Source organism: Piliocolobus tephrosceles, chromosome X, assembly GCF_002776525.5.
Source record: "Piliocolobus tephrosceles isolate RC106 chromosome X, ASM277652v3, whole genome shotgun sequence".
Classification (NCBI taxonomy): Eukaryota; Metazoa; Chordata; class Mammalia; order Primates; family Cercopithecidae; genus Piliocolobus; species Piliocolobus tephrosceles.
The window spans coordinates 21952374-21966372 of NC_045455.1; the positions used below are offsets into that span (position 1 = coordinate 21952374).

General features: G+C 41.2%; 1 protein-coding gene across 1 annotated transcript in view; it reads right to left on the reverse strand.

Moving 5' to 3' along the window:
- Nucleotides 1–13999, reverse strand: part of ABCC4 (ATP binding cassette subfamily C member 4) — a 285679-nt gene that overhangs the window by 194232 nt on the left and 77448 nt on the right. The window contains exon 5 of the mRNA XM_023218080.3: nt 9–98. Coding sequence (XP_023073848.1) covers nt 9–98 — 90 coding nt within the window. The remainder of the gene's footprint in view (nt 1–8; nt 99–13999) is intronic.

Below are 13999 nucleotides of genomic sequence, written 5' to 3' on the forward strand. Positions count from 1 at the left end.
CAGCTTACCTGGTCAAACTTGTTGACATCGTTGGACAGCAGGTTGACTATCTGGCCTGTGGTTGTCTTCCCCATGGCCATGTTACTAAGACGAAGTGCCTGAAATAAAAGAGGTAGGTAGAGAATTGTGTTCATACAGTGATACTACGTCAGGCTTAGGACACAGCAGATATGAGGAAGTCTTGTGTGATGTCAAGACCAGATAACCCAAGACAACAGCTCTAAGGACCAGCATTTTGGCCCTCCCAGTACCTCTAGTGGTGGCAGCTGTGTCCTACCAGGACAGCAAAGCGAGGGGTAGAAAGGAGAAGAAAAATCTCTCACCTCATTTAATGAATTTGGACATGCCCCCAAGTATAAAATGATGTAAGTTTCTACTTAAGAGCCAACCAAAGTAATTTTGAGCCAAATTAGAGAAGAACAGAGAGGCTGTGAAAGGAATGAAATGCGAGGATGTGGACTATAAATCCACACCAATCACTAATGCGACGTGCAACATAACTAAACACACGGGGCCTTACTCTCTTCACTTTGCCTGGATCACAGGGTTTCAATGTGATCAATGCGAAATGACAAGTGTTTACAGAGTATCAACTATCTGGAGGACACCAGGAGCCCCAACAGATACGGGGACACAGTCATGGGTTTCGCCTTGGGAAACAGGGCTAGGTATGTCCAGACACCTGTGATTCAACTGTGACCTGCACAGAGAACTCAGGGCAGTTCCAACTGAGGGACACTGGGTGGTAGAGACCCTGGACGATGAAGGAGGGACTTTAAGGAGGGAAGGGAAGGGTGCTGCAGGGGAGGCCTCGCTAGGACAGAAGTACGGAGAAGGGGGATGTGGGGGCTGCTGAATAAAGAACACCCCAAACCTGGCTGAAGCAGGTGAAGCTTATGGAAGGCAATATGGAGCAGTATGTGTGGTTTTTCAAGTTAGAGGGAGAAACTCAACTTAAGGAACGTTAAACAGTAGAAGTGATTGGCCAGGAGACTACTGGAAGAAAGAGAATGAGTCGCTGCTGGAATAACAGTCCAGGCAAGAGGCAACAAGACTGTCAACCAAGGCTATGTGAATGGGAAAAAAAAAGGGACAGATAGAAGTAAAACACTTTTAAAAGTTAAAAAACGGCCAGGCGCAGTGGCTCTCACCTGTAATCCCAGCACTTAGGGTCGCCGAAGGCAGATCACTTGAGGTCAGGAGTTCGAGACCAGCCTGGCCAACATGGTGAAACCCTGTTTCTACTAAAAACACAAAAATTAAACCAGGCATGGTGGTGTGCACCTGTAATCCCAGCTACTTGGGAGAATGAGGTAGAAAATCACTTGAAGCCAGGAGGCGGGGGTTGCAGTGAGCCGAGATTGTGCCACTGCACTCCAGCCTGGGCAACAGAGTGAGACTCTGTTTCAAAAACAAAATAAAGAAAAATTTAAAAATGCTATTATGCAAATATAAGTGAATCAATCATAAAATACAAAGAAAGAAGAAAAGGTGCAGGTGAGGGCGAAGAAGACAGGGAAGGAGAAAGACCAGCCTGCTCCTGCAGGAAAGAAACAGAACGTAATGTGCCTTACTGACTACAAACTATCTGTGAATACCTGTAAAGCCGATCTTACATACAAGTATGTTAATCCCACATGCAGAAAATACACCACGCTTTTAAAGCATGTTAATTCGATACCTAATTTTAACAAAACAAAAGCAAAATGTCAACACCAAACTCTAAGCCTAAGCTGACCCTTTTCAAGAAATCTGAAATCAACTGTGCCCAACTTGAACCATCATCCACAGATGGCATCTGCTGCCGACAATGAGGATTAGGTACGATGGCACAGATGCCAATTTGTGAAAAAGACAAAGTTCTCTGCGTGCACCAGGAGGGCTACTTGTAATTCATGTATTACCAGTAGTAATACATGACCAGGTATAGAGGTGGAATAAAAGGCTGGGCAGATACTCGGGTTATAACAGAAGTTAACCCAAGTGAATGATAACTCCACTGCCAACTCAGAAATTAAGGATCTGCTGAAATAAAATCAGTCATATTCCAGATAGGATAAAAAATATCATGAAGTGCCATGAATATTATTAACGGGGAAGACATGCCGGGCGCAGTGGCTCACACCTGTAATCCCAGCACTTGGGGAGGCTGAGGCAGGCAGATCACCTAAGGTCAGGAGTTTGAGACCAGCCTAGCCAATATGGTGAAACCCCATCTCTACAAAAATACAAAAATTAGCCAGGCATGGTGGCAGGTGCCTGTAATCCCAGCTACTCGGGAGGCTGAGGCGGGAGAATCACTTGAACCCAGGAGGCAGAGGTTGCAGTGAGCTGAGATCGTGCCACTGCACTCCAGCCTGGGCGACTCAGCAAGACTCCGTTTCAAAAAAAGACTAGGAAGACACAGCTGACAAGCAAACTGCCCAGGCTTCTGCTTCCGACCATGAGAGAGGACTTGCCCTCCCCTGGAAAACTGTAACGCCGAGCAAAACATTTGACAGCTGTTTTCAGGCACCGGACCAGAGGTAGCACACGGCTGTGAGCCTCAAGAGACGGGAAATATAGGTGGTGGCCCAGGACTGACCTGGCTTTATGCCTGGGGACGTTTTCTGCCCAAACAGAACAGCTTCACTGAGCTGTGGAAGAAGACATGGTTGTTCCAAGTTGTAGAAGCATCTGGAATTTGGGAGCCTGAGTAGCAGAGGGTTTGCCCCAGAAGTTTCAGTAGGGATTTACTCAGGATACTTTGCCAATGGCTTCATAAGAAGGGCCAGATTCCATGAGACCTAAGAAAGCAGCAACTATGGGGCTGAGTGCTGACCGAAGATTCTGGAGGTCATGCAGCCGGAGATGCCACCCGAGGAGAGGAAGGAAATCCCCACTGGGGCCTCAGGCATTCAACTGAGACACCAGGAAGGCTATGTCTTAGTAATAAAGATCTCACCCTAGATTAACAGCTGTGCACTTGGAATAAGTTCAGAATGGAGGTACCCGCCCTATGATTGATTGACTGACAGACAGATAGATGGATTCAATGCTAAAGGGGCCAATCTGCCAGGAAGTTAACTGCCTGCATGAACAAAACTCAATGCTCTTTAAACCAGACTCCCTATAGTATATCGATCATAATGTTCAACATAGTAAAACAATTACTAGATATGCAAGAGAACAATAAAATGTGACCTGTAATCAAAGGAGGGAAATGGCAATAGAAAAAAAAATCTGAAATGATCCAGATTTTGGAATTAGTAAACAACAACTATGAAGCATCTATTATATGTCAAGGAGTTAAAGAAAAATATGGTTATAACAAGTAGATATGATTTTTAGGAGCAACATAGGTAATATCAAAAAGAACCAAATGGAAATTCTCGAACTGAAAAGGTAATACCTGAAATAAAAAATGAATTAGATATCATTAATAGCAGATACTTTCCATTGATCTATTCCCAGAATCGCTAACCCTTTCTTCTATAGTTTACAACTGAAATCTGAAGAATAGACAGAAAAAAAGGTTAAGAAAAAGAACAAAGACTGAGGGTCCTTATGGGAGAATATTAAGCAATAAAATATTCATGTATTTGGAGTCCTAAAAGCAGAAGAAATAGGGGAAGAAAAAAATATATGAACAAATAATGACTGGAATTTTACCAAAGTCAGTAGTAAATATCAATTTACATTATTAAGGATCTTAGCAAGTCCAAAGAAGGACAAAAACAAAGAGATCTATACCTAGACACACATTAAACACAGAGAAACAACAAAACAACCAGCAGCTGACACACCAGAAACAATGCAAACAAGAAGACAACAGAACAATATTTACAGTGCTGAAAGAAAGACAAACACGACTGGCCAAGCACGGTGGCTCACACGTGTAAGCCCAGCACTTTGGGAAACTGAGGCGGGCTGATCACTTGAGGCCAGTAGTTTGAGACCAGCCTGGCAGACACAGTGAGATCCCGCCTCTACTAAAAATATAAAAATTAGCTGGGCACAGTGGTAGGCACCTGTTAATTCCAGCCACTCAGGAGGCTCAGGCAGGAGAATCGCTTGAACCTGGGAGGTTGCCTGAGCCAAGATCGCATCACTCCACTCCAGCCTTGGTGACAGAGTGAGACTCTGACTCAAAAAAAAAAAAAAAAAGAACAAACAAAAAAAACCCTGTCAACTCAAAATTCTATCACCAACAAAAAATATCCCTCAAAATATGAGGGTAAAATTAGGACATTTTCCGAGAGACTTTATCAGCAATGAATCTGAACTGTAAAAAACAGTGTAAAGAATACCTTTCAAGCTAAAAGAAGATGATATCAGATGGAAACTCAGATCTACAGAAAGAACGAACAGAAACCAAAATGACCAATGTGAGTAAATGTAAAAGACAGGCTGGGTGTGGTGGCTCACGCCTGTTATCCCAACATTTTGGGAGGCTAAGGCGGGCAGATTGCTTGAGCTCAGGAGTTCGCGACCAGCCTGGGCAACATGGCAAAACCCCATCTCTACAAAAAATATAAAAATTCTCCAGGGATCGTGCCCTGCACTTGTAGACCCAACTATTCAGGGGCTGACATGGGAGAATCGCTTGAACCCAGGAGGCAGAGTTTGCAGTGAGCCAAGATCACATCACTGCATTCCATCCTGGGTGACAGAGTGAGATCTTGTCTAAAAAAAGAAAAAGAAAAAGAAGACAAATTACTTTGAAAAACATTTTGCTTAGAGCAAAAATGGTAATAGTGCATTTTGGACACAGAAGTAAAATATACGACAATAGTACAAAAGATGGGGAAGGGTAATAGAATTTTACTATTGTATACTTCTAACCTTTAAGGCAAAATAGTCCTTATGTTGGGCCATCAGTAAATTTCAATCAATATCTGAACATAAAAATGTTACACAGAATGCATTCTGGTGACAGCAGAATTAAATTACAGATCAACAATAAGATATCTCTAACAACTCAAAATATCTGAATATTAACATTTCTAAATAAGCATGTGTCAAAGATGACATCATAAGGGAAATCTGAAATATTTTAAAGTAAATGATAATGATAATTTGTGAGATATAGCTAAAGCAAGTCTTAAGAGTACACTTTTGGCTTTAAGGATTTTACACGTAAAAAGAACATATAAAATTGATAATCTAAGTTCTACCTAAAATCAAGACCAAAGAAACCAACAAACAACAACAAACCACTGCTCACATCCTCCGAAGTACAATTAGTGTGATCACATATCTGTGTTACCCTCAGTAGCTACCAGAATATATAGACCAAGTCATATTCATTTATGTCATTATGATCATAAATCAAGCTACCATTTAGTAAGCACCTACTGTAAGCCAGACAACTGAACAAGAAAACAACACTTACCAAGTAAGAATTATTCCTGTTTTGTAGATGAGAAGATAAAGTCAAACTATCTACATCTGACAGAGAACAAGCAATTTTTTTAATGAAGCAAAGTTACCAGTGTTTCTCATTAATGTAGAAAACTAAAGTTTAGTTCCAACAGTGTCCATGTTATAGTTTAAAACAGTTCACATCCAATGTACAGAAAAAAATCTGTATATTAATGTATCATTGTTCTGCAAATATTTTGGTTCTATGCTTCTTTAATCTGACAGGTTATAAAAAGACACCATTAAATTTGCTTTCCCTGTGAAAACAAAATTGTTCCACCATGAGAATAAAAGGCAACTAAAACCAACTGAAATCAAAACTTGTAGTATATATCCCAGACCCAAAATATCTTTAATAAATCAATGACCCCTAAATATCAATACGAATTATAAATGCCTACCAATTTTTTTTAAAAGAACAAAGGATGTGTGCAGGAAATTCACCAAAAAAAAAAAAAAAAAAAAACCCAAATGGCCAAGGAAATGCAAATGCTCAAATCCACTATTACACAAAGCCATGTAAATTAAAATAACAATGTATTATTTTTCACCTATGAAATTGGTGAGACTGACAGTGATGATTAAAATATAACATCAAATCTGTCTCATATCACTAGGGAAAATGTAAGTAATTCACAACTCTTGGGGAGGAAATCTAGCATAGCAAAAGCCTTGAAATTTGTATACCCTAGGAAATGAAGGATGTGTCCAAATGTTCAGCTTTAATCATGTCCATTAAAATGCTATGTGTAACAATCAAAAACTAGAAGACATCTAAAAATCTAATTACTGAAAACTGGAAAACATCTGAGTATCTAATTATTGGTTACTCTAGAATCGGCATGGCCATTAAGAACAATACAGTGCATGGTGGAAGTAAACACCATCAGAGCAGGGCACCATTTGATAGTTGCTCACTACTGAAGGCAGGCAAGGAAATACGTTTGGGATTACAAGAAAACTCTACAATCTAGAACAAAACATTAATTTCTTTCAATTTCTTAAAAATAAATCGTGTAATATCCAGCTTCATTTGAAAGATACAAACTGTTTCTTCTTTCTTATTTTAATCAGTGTGGCCACATGAATATCACCATCAAAAGGAGGTGGGAGGAGAGAATGACATTTCTATGGAAGTGAGTTTTCCAGACTGGTGAGATGAATATCCCTTCTTGGATTAAATGCATTAATCCAATCTTCATTTTAACAGATGTCTTTCTCCCCTCTCTAACAGTCCTTTTAAAACAAGATGTGGCTGGGCACAGTGACTCATGCCTGTAATCCTAGCACTTTGGGAGGCCAAGGAGGGAGGATCACCTTAAGTCAGGAGTTCAAGACCAGCCTGGCCAACATGGTGAAACCCTGTCTCTACTAAAAATACAAAAATTAGCCAGGCATGGTGGTGCACGCCCCTGCAATCCCAGCTACTGGAGAGACTGAAGCAGGAGAATTGCTTGAACCCAAGAGGCAGAGGTTGCAGTGAGCCAAGATTGCGCCACTGCACTCCAGCCGGGGTGACAGTGAGATCCCTTCTCAAAAATAAAATAATAATAATAATAATAAAAATAAATAAATAAAACAAAAGATGCAAACTGCAGTTCATCACCTTCACGATGCAAATTCCTCACAACAAAATGGCTCTGACCCTGTGTCAATGACCCTTAGTGGACAGGGATGCTCTTCCCGCAGAGTCCCCAAGTGGCCACACTTTTCAGATTCTGGTACTTTCTGATCCATCTTGCCCCTGGCTATCAGGCTATCAGGTGCCTCTTTATTCTCATCAGAATGTCACACCATTACCTACTACTGTTTTAGATTGGGATGTGGCTTATGAGTGTTGTAAGTAAAGTCAGAGTAAATATGGTATGAATAAGCACATAAAGCAAGTATTATCTATCTTATTTATTTTATGTTTTGCTTACTTCCCGGTTCATGACCCTACCCCAGAGTTGAGTTTGTGAGGTAATGCAGCTTCCAATTAAACTGGGTATTTCTGCAACAGGCAACTAGGATGAGTATGTTTAGTCACTTGAAGCAGAAAATTGCCTGTATTTTTCCAATACTGTTGGCCAGAGTTGCTTAGTAACAACACATCTACTTTAACGACTGCATAATCTAAAACCAATAATCTCTGTTTTTGAGGGGATGACCCAGGGACTGGCTCATATCCTCCTTCCTCGTACACGTGATGGGTGACGTGTCTACAAAATTAGTCACATTCCTTCCCTAATTCTGTAAAAGCAAAGAAATTTAAGGAGATGAAAATGTCCATCCAAAATCAACAACCTGTATGTTCTTTATAATCTGACAGTTTCACTGCCTTCTGGGGCTTTTCTTTTGTTTCACCTGATTTTTCATGGCTGGAATACAAGCCTGAAAACCTATACAGAAAGTTCTCTGTAGGCCAGGTGGGGTGGCTCATGCCTGTAATCCTAGCACTTTAGAAGACCAAGGCGGCAAGATCATGTGAGCCCAGGAGTTCAAGACTAGACTGGGCAACATAGTGAGATCCTGTCTCTACAAAAAAATTTTAAAATTAACCATGCATGGTGGCACATGCATGTAGTCCCAACTACTCAGGAGGCTGAGGTGGAAAGATTGCTTGAACCCAGAAGCTCAAGGCTGTGGTGAGCAGTGATCATGCCACTGGAATCCAGTCTGGGCAACAGAGCAAAACCCCATCTCAAAAAAAGAAAAAAGAAAGAAAGAAAGAAAAGAGAAGAAAAGAAAAGAAAGGAAAAAAAATTAGTGTTTCAGTGAGTGGTGGGGCAGTCAATCAATATATATTGAAGGAAATTAGTACAATCTAATTAATCAACTCTACCAATACCCATGGAAAGAACATGTAACAAGGCTTGACAACAATCTCTTCAAAGGGGGGCCACATCCCCCCACCATGGCTGAAAGACCCCGCAGCCCCAGACCCTGCTATCACCAGTTTCTTTGCCTGAAAAACAAGCCCCAACTGAACTGGTTTATCAACTGAGAAGGGAACAGAGTTATGGGCAAGACATACTGGCAGGGCAACAGGAAGGAAAAGGAAAATATGGAGAGGATGACAAGCCCAGGAGTGGGTAAAGAAGGGACAGTGAGGACACACATGGGGACAAATATATGGTCTAGTGTTAGGGCAGAGAAGATCATCTTAAGGAGAATATAAATGCAGTATACCCCCATTGAAGAGGAAGAAAAAAACCAAACTTCTATCATCTTTTTGTGTGTGTGTGACAGGGTCTTGCTCTTTTTGCTGAAGTGGCATGATCACAGCTCGCCGCAGCCTCCACCACCTCTGGGGTCCAAGCAATCCTCCTGTCTCAGCGTCCCAAGTAACAGACTACAGGTGTGTGCCGCAATGCTCCCGCCTTGGCCTCTCAAAGTTTCAGGATTAGAGGCGTGAGCCATTGTGTTTGGCATCCATCATCATTTTCTTAAAACCTTTTTTATCATGTTTCTCTTTTTTTTTTTTTTTTTTTGAGACAGTTTCACTCTTGTTGCCCAGGCTGGAGTACAAAGGCATGCGTGATCTTGGCTCACTGCAACCTCCACCTTCCGGGTTCAAGAGATTCACCTACCTTAGCCTCCCAAGTAGCTGGGATTACAGGCATGTGCCATCTTGCCTGGCTATTTTTATTTATTTATTTATTTATTTATTTATTTATTTATTTATTTATTTTTAGTAGAGACAGGGTTTCACCATGTTGGTCAGGCTGGTCTCAAACTCCTGACCTCAAGTGATACACCTGCCTCAGACTTGCAAAGTACTGGGATTACAGGTGTGAGCCAATGCACCCAGCCTGCTTTCCACTTCTAATAGAAAATTATAAGAAACAAAGAAGAAATGTGTTTCTAATGTAGCTTCTCATATACGACATGTTTCACGTGCCCTCTTTCAGACCAAAAATACTTGGAGGAAGCAATCTGCACTCTACAGACTCACTATAATTTTACTAAGAATCGGTCAAAATGAAAATATATTACATACGTGATTTTCCTTTTTGCCTAATGTTGTTTATTTATCAAAGTATTGAACTTGAGTAGGCCAGATATTCAGTAATCCTAAAGTAACAGTGCACAATACTATACTACTGCAAAATTCATTCCATCATTCATTCCCTTTTCAAAGATTACTTTTGACGCTTTAAGAAAATGAAGAGATTTGTGCAGCAGGAAAAAAAATGACAGATGTCAGAAAACATCTTAATAATGACTTCTTCACTAACACACATTTTTACAAGCAAACGTACCAAATGCAGTAACGCCTTCATCTCTTTCACTGATGAGGATAAAGGAATTAGGAGAAAAATGCATAGAGAGAGGAGGGACAGACACTCTTTACCAAGGTACCTCCTTCCCACTTTCTCGACTCGATGATAAGCGTATCAAATAGCAGCCCTGTGCCCACAGCTATTACCCCCAGGAGAGACCCAAAAGAGAAAATGACCCTGTTCCTTCAGCTAATGGGTTCCAGAGGTGGTAGAAAGCAGAAGATGAGGACTTCACCCGCACCAGGACACAGGCAGTTGGTCAGAGCAAGAAGCCAAAAAAGGGTAGAATCTCTGAAATTCTTTCCTTTTCCACTACAGCTGAATAAATATGCAGTACAACAGCTGAGGATCAGGGTGAGGCAGAAGTGTTTCACTAAATGCCGAGAAAATGTATGACATAAACTCCAATATTAAATGTATCTGAGGACATGATGCGAAGTGAGATAAGTCACTCACCAAAGGACAAATATGGTATGACCCCACTTGGATGAGGTCCCTTCAGTAGTCAGATTATTACAGAGAGAAAGTAAAATGGAGGACGCCAGAGGATGACAGGCAGGAGCCACCACGCCTTGCAAAAATTACAAATTTTATGTGATAGATATTTTTTTGAGACAGGGTCACACTCCAGTGCCCAGGATGGAGTGCAGTGGCACAATCATGGCTCACTTAAGGCTCGACTTCCTGGGCTCAGGTAATCCTCCCACCTCAGCCTCCCAAGTAGCTGAGACTACCAGTGCACACCACCATGCCTGGCTGATTTTTGTGGGGTTTTTTTTGTTGTTTTCTTTTGTAGAAACAGCATTTCACTATGTTGCCCAGGCTGGTCTTAAACTCCTGGGTTCAAGTAATCCGGCCATCTCAGCCTCCCAAAGTATTGGGATTACAGGTGTGAGCCACCATGCCTGACCGTTACGTATATTTTACCACAATTTTTTAAAATTTTTAACAGAAAAAGATTAAAAACAAATCAATGATGTTTGAAGGCCTGAAAGTAAATAACCACAAAATACAAATTCTAAACCTAGAAAAATATCTTTAATAAAAAAAAGGAGAAATAAAAACATTTTCAGGGCAATGAAAAAATTTAAAAATTTGCTATAACAGGATGTCTTAGAACTAAGGCAGAAAAAACAGAAGAAAGCTAAAATTTAAAAACTCAATTAATTAACATTTTTGAAAACTAAATCATCAGCCATAATTTCAACATAAGTCCTGGGGAAAGGAATGCAGAGCCTCATGCGGCCCTTTCCCTTCCAAGGAAGCCACGCCCAGCCTCCCCTCCACACCTGTTGGTCCCTTAGCCATCCTCCACCACAGAAACTTCCCTGGGGCACAAATTAAATATACAGATTTCCAGACCCTTTCCCTAGAAATTCTGAAATAGCAGGTCAGGCCGGGGATGGGCCCGGGATGGGGGTTTTTGTTAAGCACACAGGTGACAGATGGCAGATGCCGGAGCCCCCCAGTCTAGCATATGCCCTCACCCTGCATCTACTCAGTAAGGAACTTAATCAGGCATTTCCTACAGCCCACATGACCACACCCTGTACTGTACGCTTGGAGCTCCCAGCTCCACAGCTCATAAACATCTGGGCTATTCAACTAGCAGAGACAGTGGGCTCTGGCCACGGCTAAATGGCTTATACCATAACAGCCCACTCCTCTGCCCCAGAACTGTACAACACTAGGAGGCAGATGCTTCCAGACACCAAGCATTGCCTTGGCTCTGAGCCAGGACACCACTTTCCGACTGTGGCAGTGAACTGAAGTCCAAACACAGCACAGCAGCCCTGCTGAGCAAAGGGGCGGAGATCAGAGCCTAGGTTAGTTAAAGCCACTGGCATCTGCATGGCCCTGGACAGTAAGGAGGTATCAGAAGGGAAGGGCCCCAGAAGGCTATGGGGTGGGGGTGCTGCAAGTCCTTGGCTGATGCACAGGCACAGGTCAAGGCCACCCAAGCCTTAACAGAGAGCTAGTGCTAAGGAGTGAGCTGAATAGAGATACTGAAGGTCAAGCTGAGGTGAGGTACTGAAATTCTCACCGGACCAGGGTGCAGAAACCTCATTTACATATCATTAACACACCCAGCATACAGTTGAAACACCAGAGAGACCATGTCTTAGAATTCAAGAGCACTATCCAGAAAAATAATTCTCAAACAGGGCACTTTTGCCCCCAGGAGAGATTTGGCAATGACTGGTGGCACTACTGGTTGTTACAACTAGAGGGACGCTTTCTAGTGGGTAGAGGCCACAGATGCTGTGCAACATCTTACAATGCATGGAACAGCCTCTCCATCCCCAAAGAGAATTATTTAGCCCTAAATGTCAGGTGCTACTCAGGTTGAGAAACTCTACACTAAGAAAGAGTTAACTCTAAACTTGCCCAAGAAAAAACAAGCACTACCTAACAAGGGCCGCAAATGGCACATGGTTTGAATTCTGAGTCCCATCAAGTTAGAGAAGCTTGGAAAACACCTTAAAATTTCCAAAGTTCTGCCCTAACAAAGCATAAAAAACAGGCCTATGAGTTCAGCCAGTTAATATGCTATTAGAGTAAAATTCAATACTTTTTAGAATTATCAGAAGTCAGACATAAAATATATCATCCAAAATGTCCAGAATAAAAAATCTTAGACATGCAAGAAAGAAAATTTAACACAGGGCAATAAAGAAAGCAGCATTTATAATAAAAACCAAACGCCTCGAATATATAAATAATAAAAGCAAATCCAAGTAGGCACAAACATTGGAGTTTAAGATTTACAGAAACAAGTATAAATGTACTCAAAGGGTTAATATGTTCAAAGAAACTGAGGGAAAATATGAGTAAAGAGATAGAGATTTTCAGCAAAAAAAGTGTAGTGTGTGTTTGTTTGTTTGTTTTTTTGGGAAAGAGTCTCACTTTGTCACAGAGGCTGGAGTACAATGGTGTGATCTCAGCTCACTGCAACTTCTGCCTCCGGGGTTCAAGCGATTCTCCTGCTTCAGCCTCCCGAGTAGCTGGGATTACAGGCGCCCGCCACCACACCCAGCTAAATTCTGTATTTTTAGTAGAGACAGGGTTTCACCATGTTGGCCAGGCTGGTCCCAAACTCCTGACCTCATGTGATCTGCCTGCCTCGGCCTCCCAAAGTGTTGGGATTACAGGCCACCATGCCTGGCCAGTGTAAAATATTTTTAAAAGAACCCAATAAACACTCTAGAGCTGCAATACTGAAATAAGAAAGAAAGAAGAAAAAAAAAAATCACTGGCTGGGCTTACCAGCAGTTTAAAAACATAGAGAAGATTGAATAAAAATGAAAAAAGACTGTCCTATAAGACAATCTCAAATAGTTTAATATATATGTAATAGGAGTCCAAGAAAAACAAGAGTGTGAGAATAAGTCAAAAAATTTGATAAAATGGTTAAATATTTCCTAACTTTACAATAATAAAACAAATCAAATCAAAGATCCAAGAAGCTCAGCAAACTCCGAGAAGCATAAATACCACGTAAATTATACCTAGGATCATTATCAATCCTCTAGAAAATCAGTATCAAAGAGAAAAAAAAAAAAGAAAAAAACATAGAAACATTACATACAAGGTAATAAAGATACAACTGATGGCTAACTTCTTATCGGAAAGAACGAAGGCCAGTTGACAATGGAACACCTTTGGGGGGAGAGGGGCAGACACCACCAGCTATCACCCAGAATTCAACATATAGCAACCATGTGCTTTAAAAGGAAAAAAAAAATTTGTCCAGATTAAAGAACAAAATGAGAGAATTCATCGCCAGCAGACTTTTACTATAAGAAATGTTGGCCAGGCATGGTGGCTCACGCCAGTAATCCCAGCACTTTGGGAAGCCAAGGCAGGTGGATCACTTGAGGTCAGGAGTTCAAGACCAGCCTGGGCAACATAGCAAAACCCCATCTCTACTAAAAATACAAAATTTAGCCAGATGTGGTGTCACATGCCTATAATCCCAGCTACTCAGGAGGCTGAGGCAGGAGAATCACTTGAACTCAGCAGGCGGAGGTTGCAGTGAGCCGAGGTTGCGCCACTGTACTCCAGTCTGGGTGACAGAGCGAGACTGTGTCTCAAAAAAAAGAAAAGAAAGAAATGCTAATAGATGTTTTACATGCTGAAAAGAAATTCTATCAAATGGAAACCTGGAGCTAAGGGAAGGAATGAAGAGCACCAGAAATGGTACTTCAGTGGGTAAAAACTATTTTTTTTTTCTTCTTTTAAATTGCAGAAAGACAACTGAATAATTAAAGCACAAATATTGTACGGTGGTGAAAGTGAGGGGATATTAAATACAAATAAACCTTAAGCAC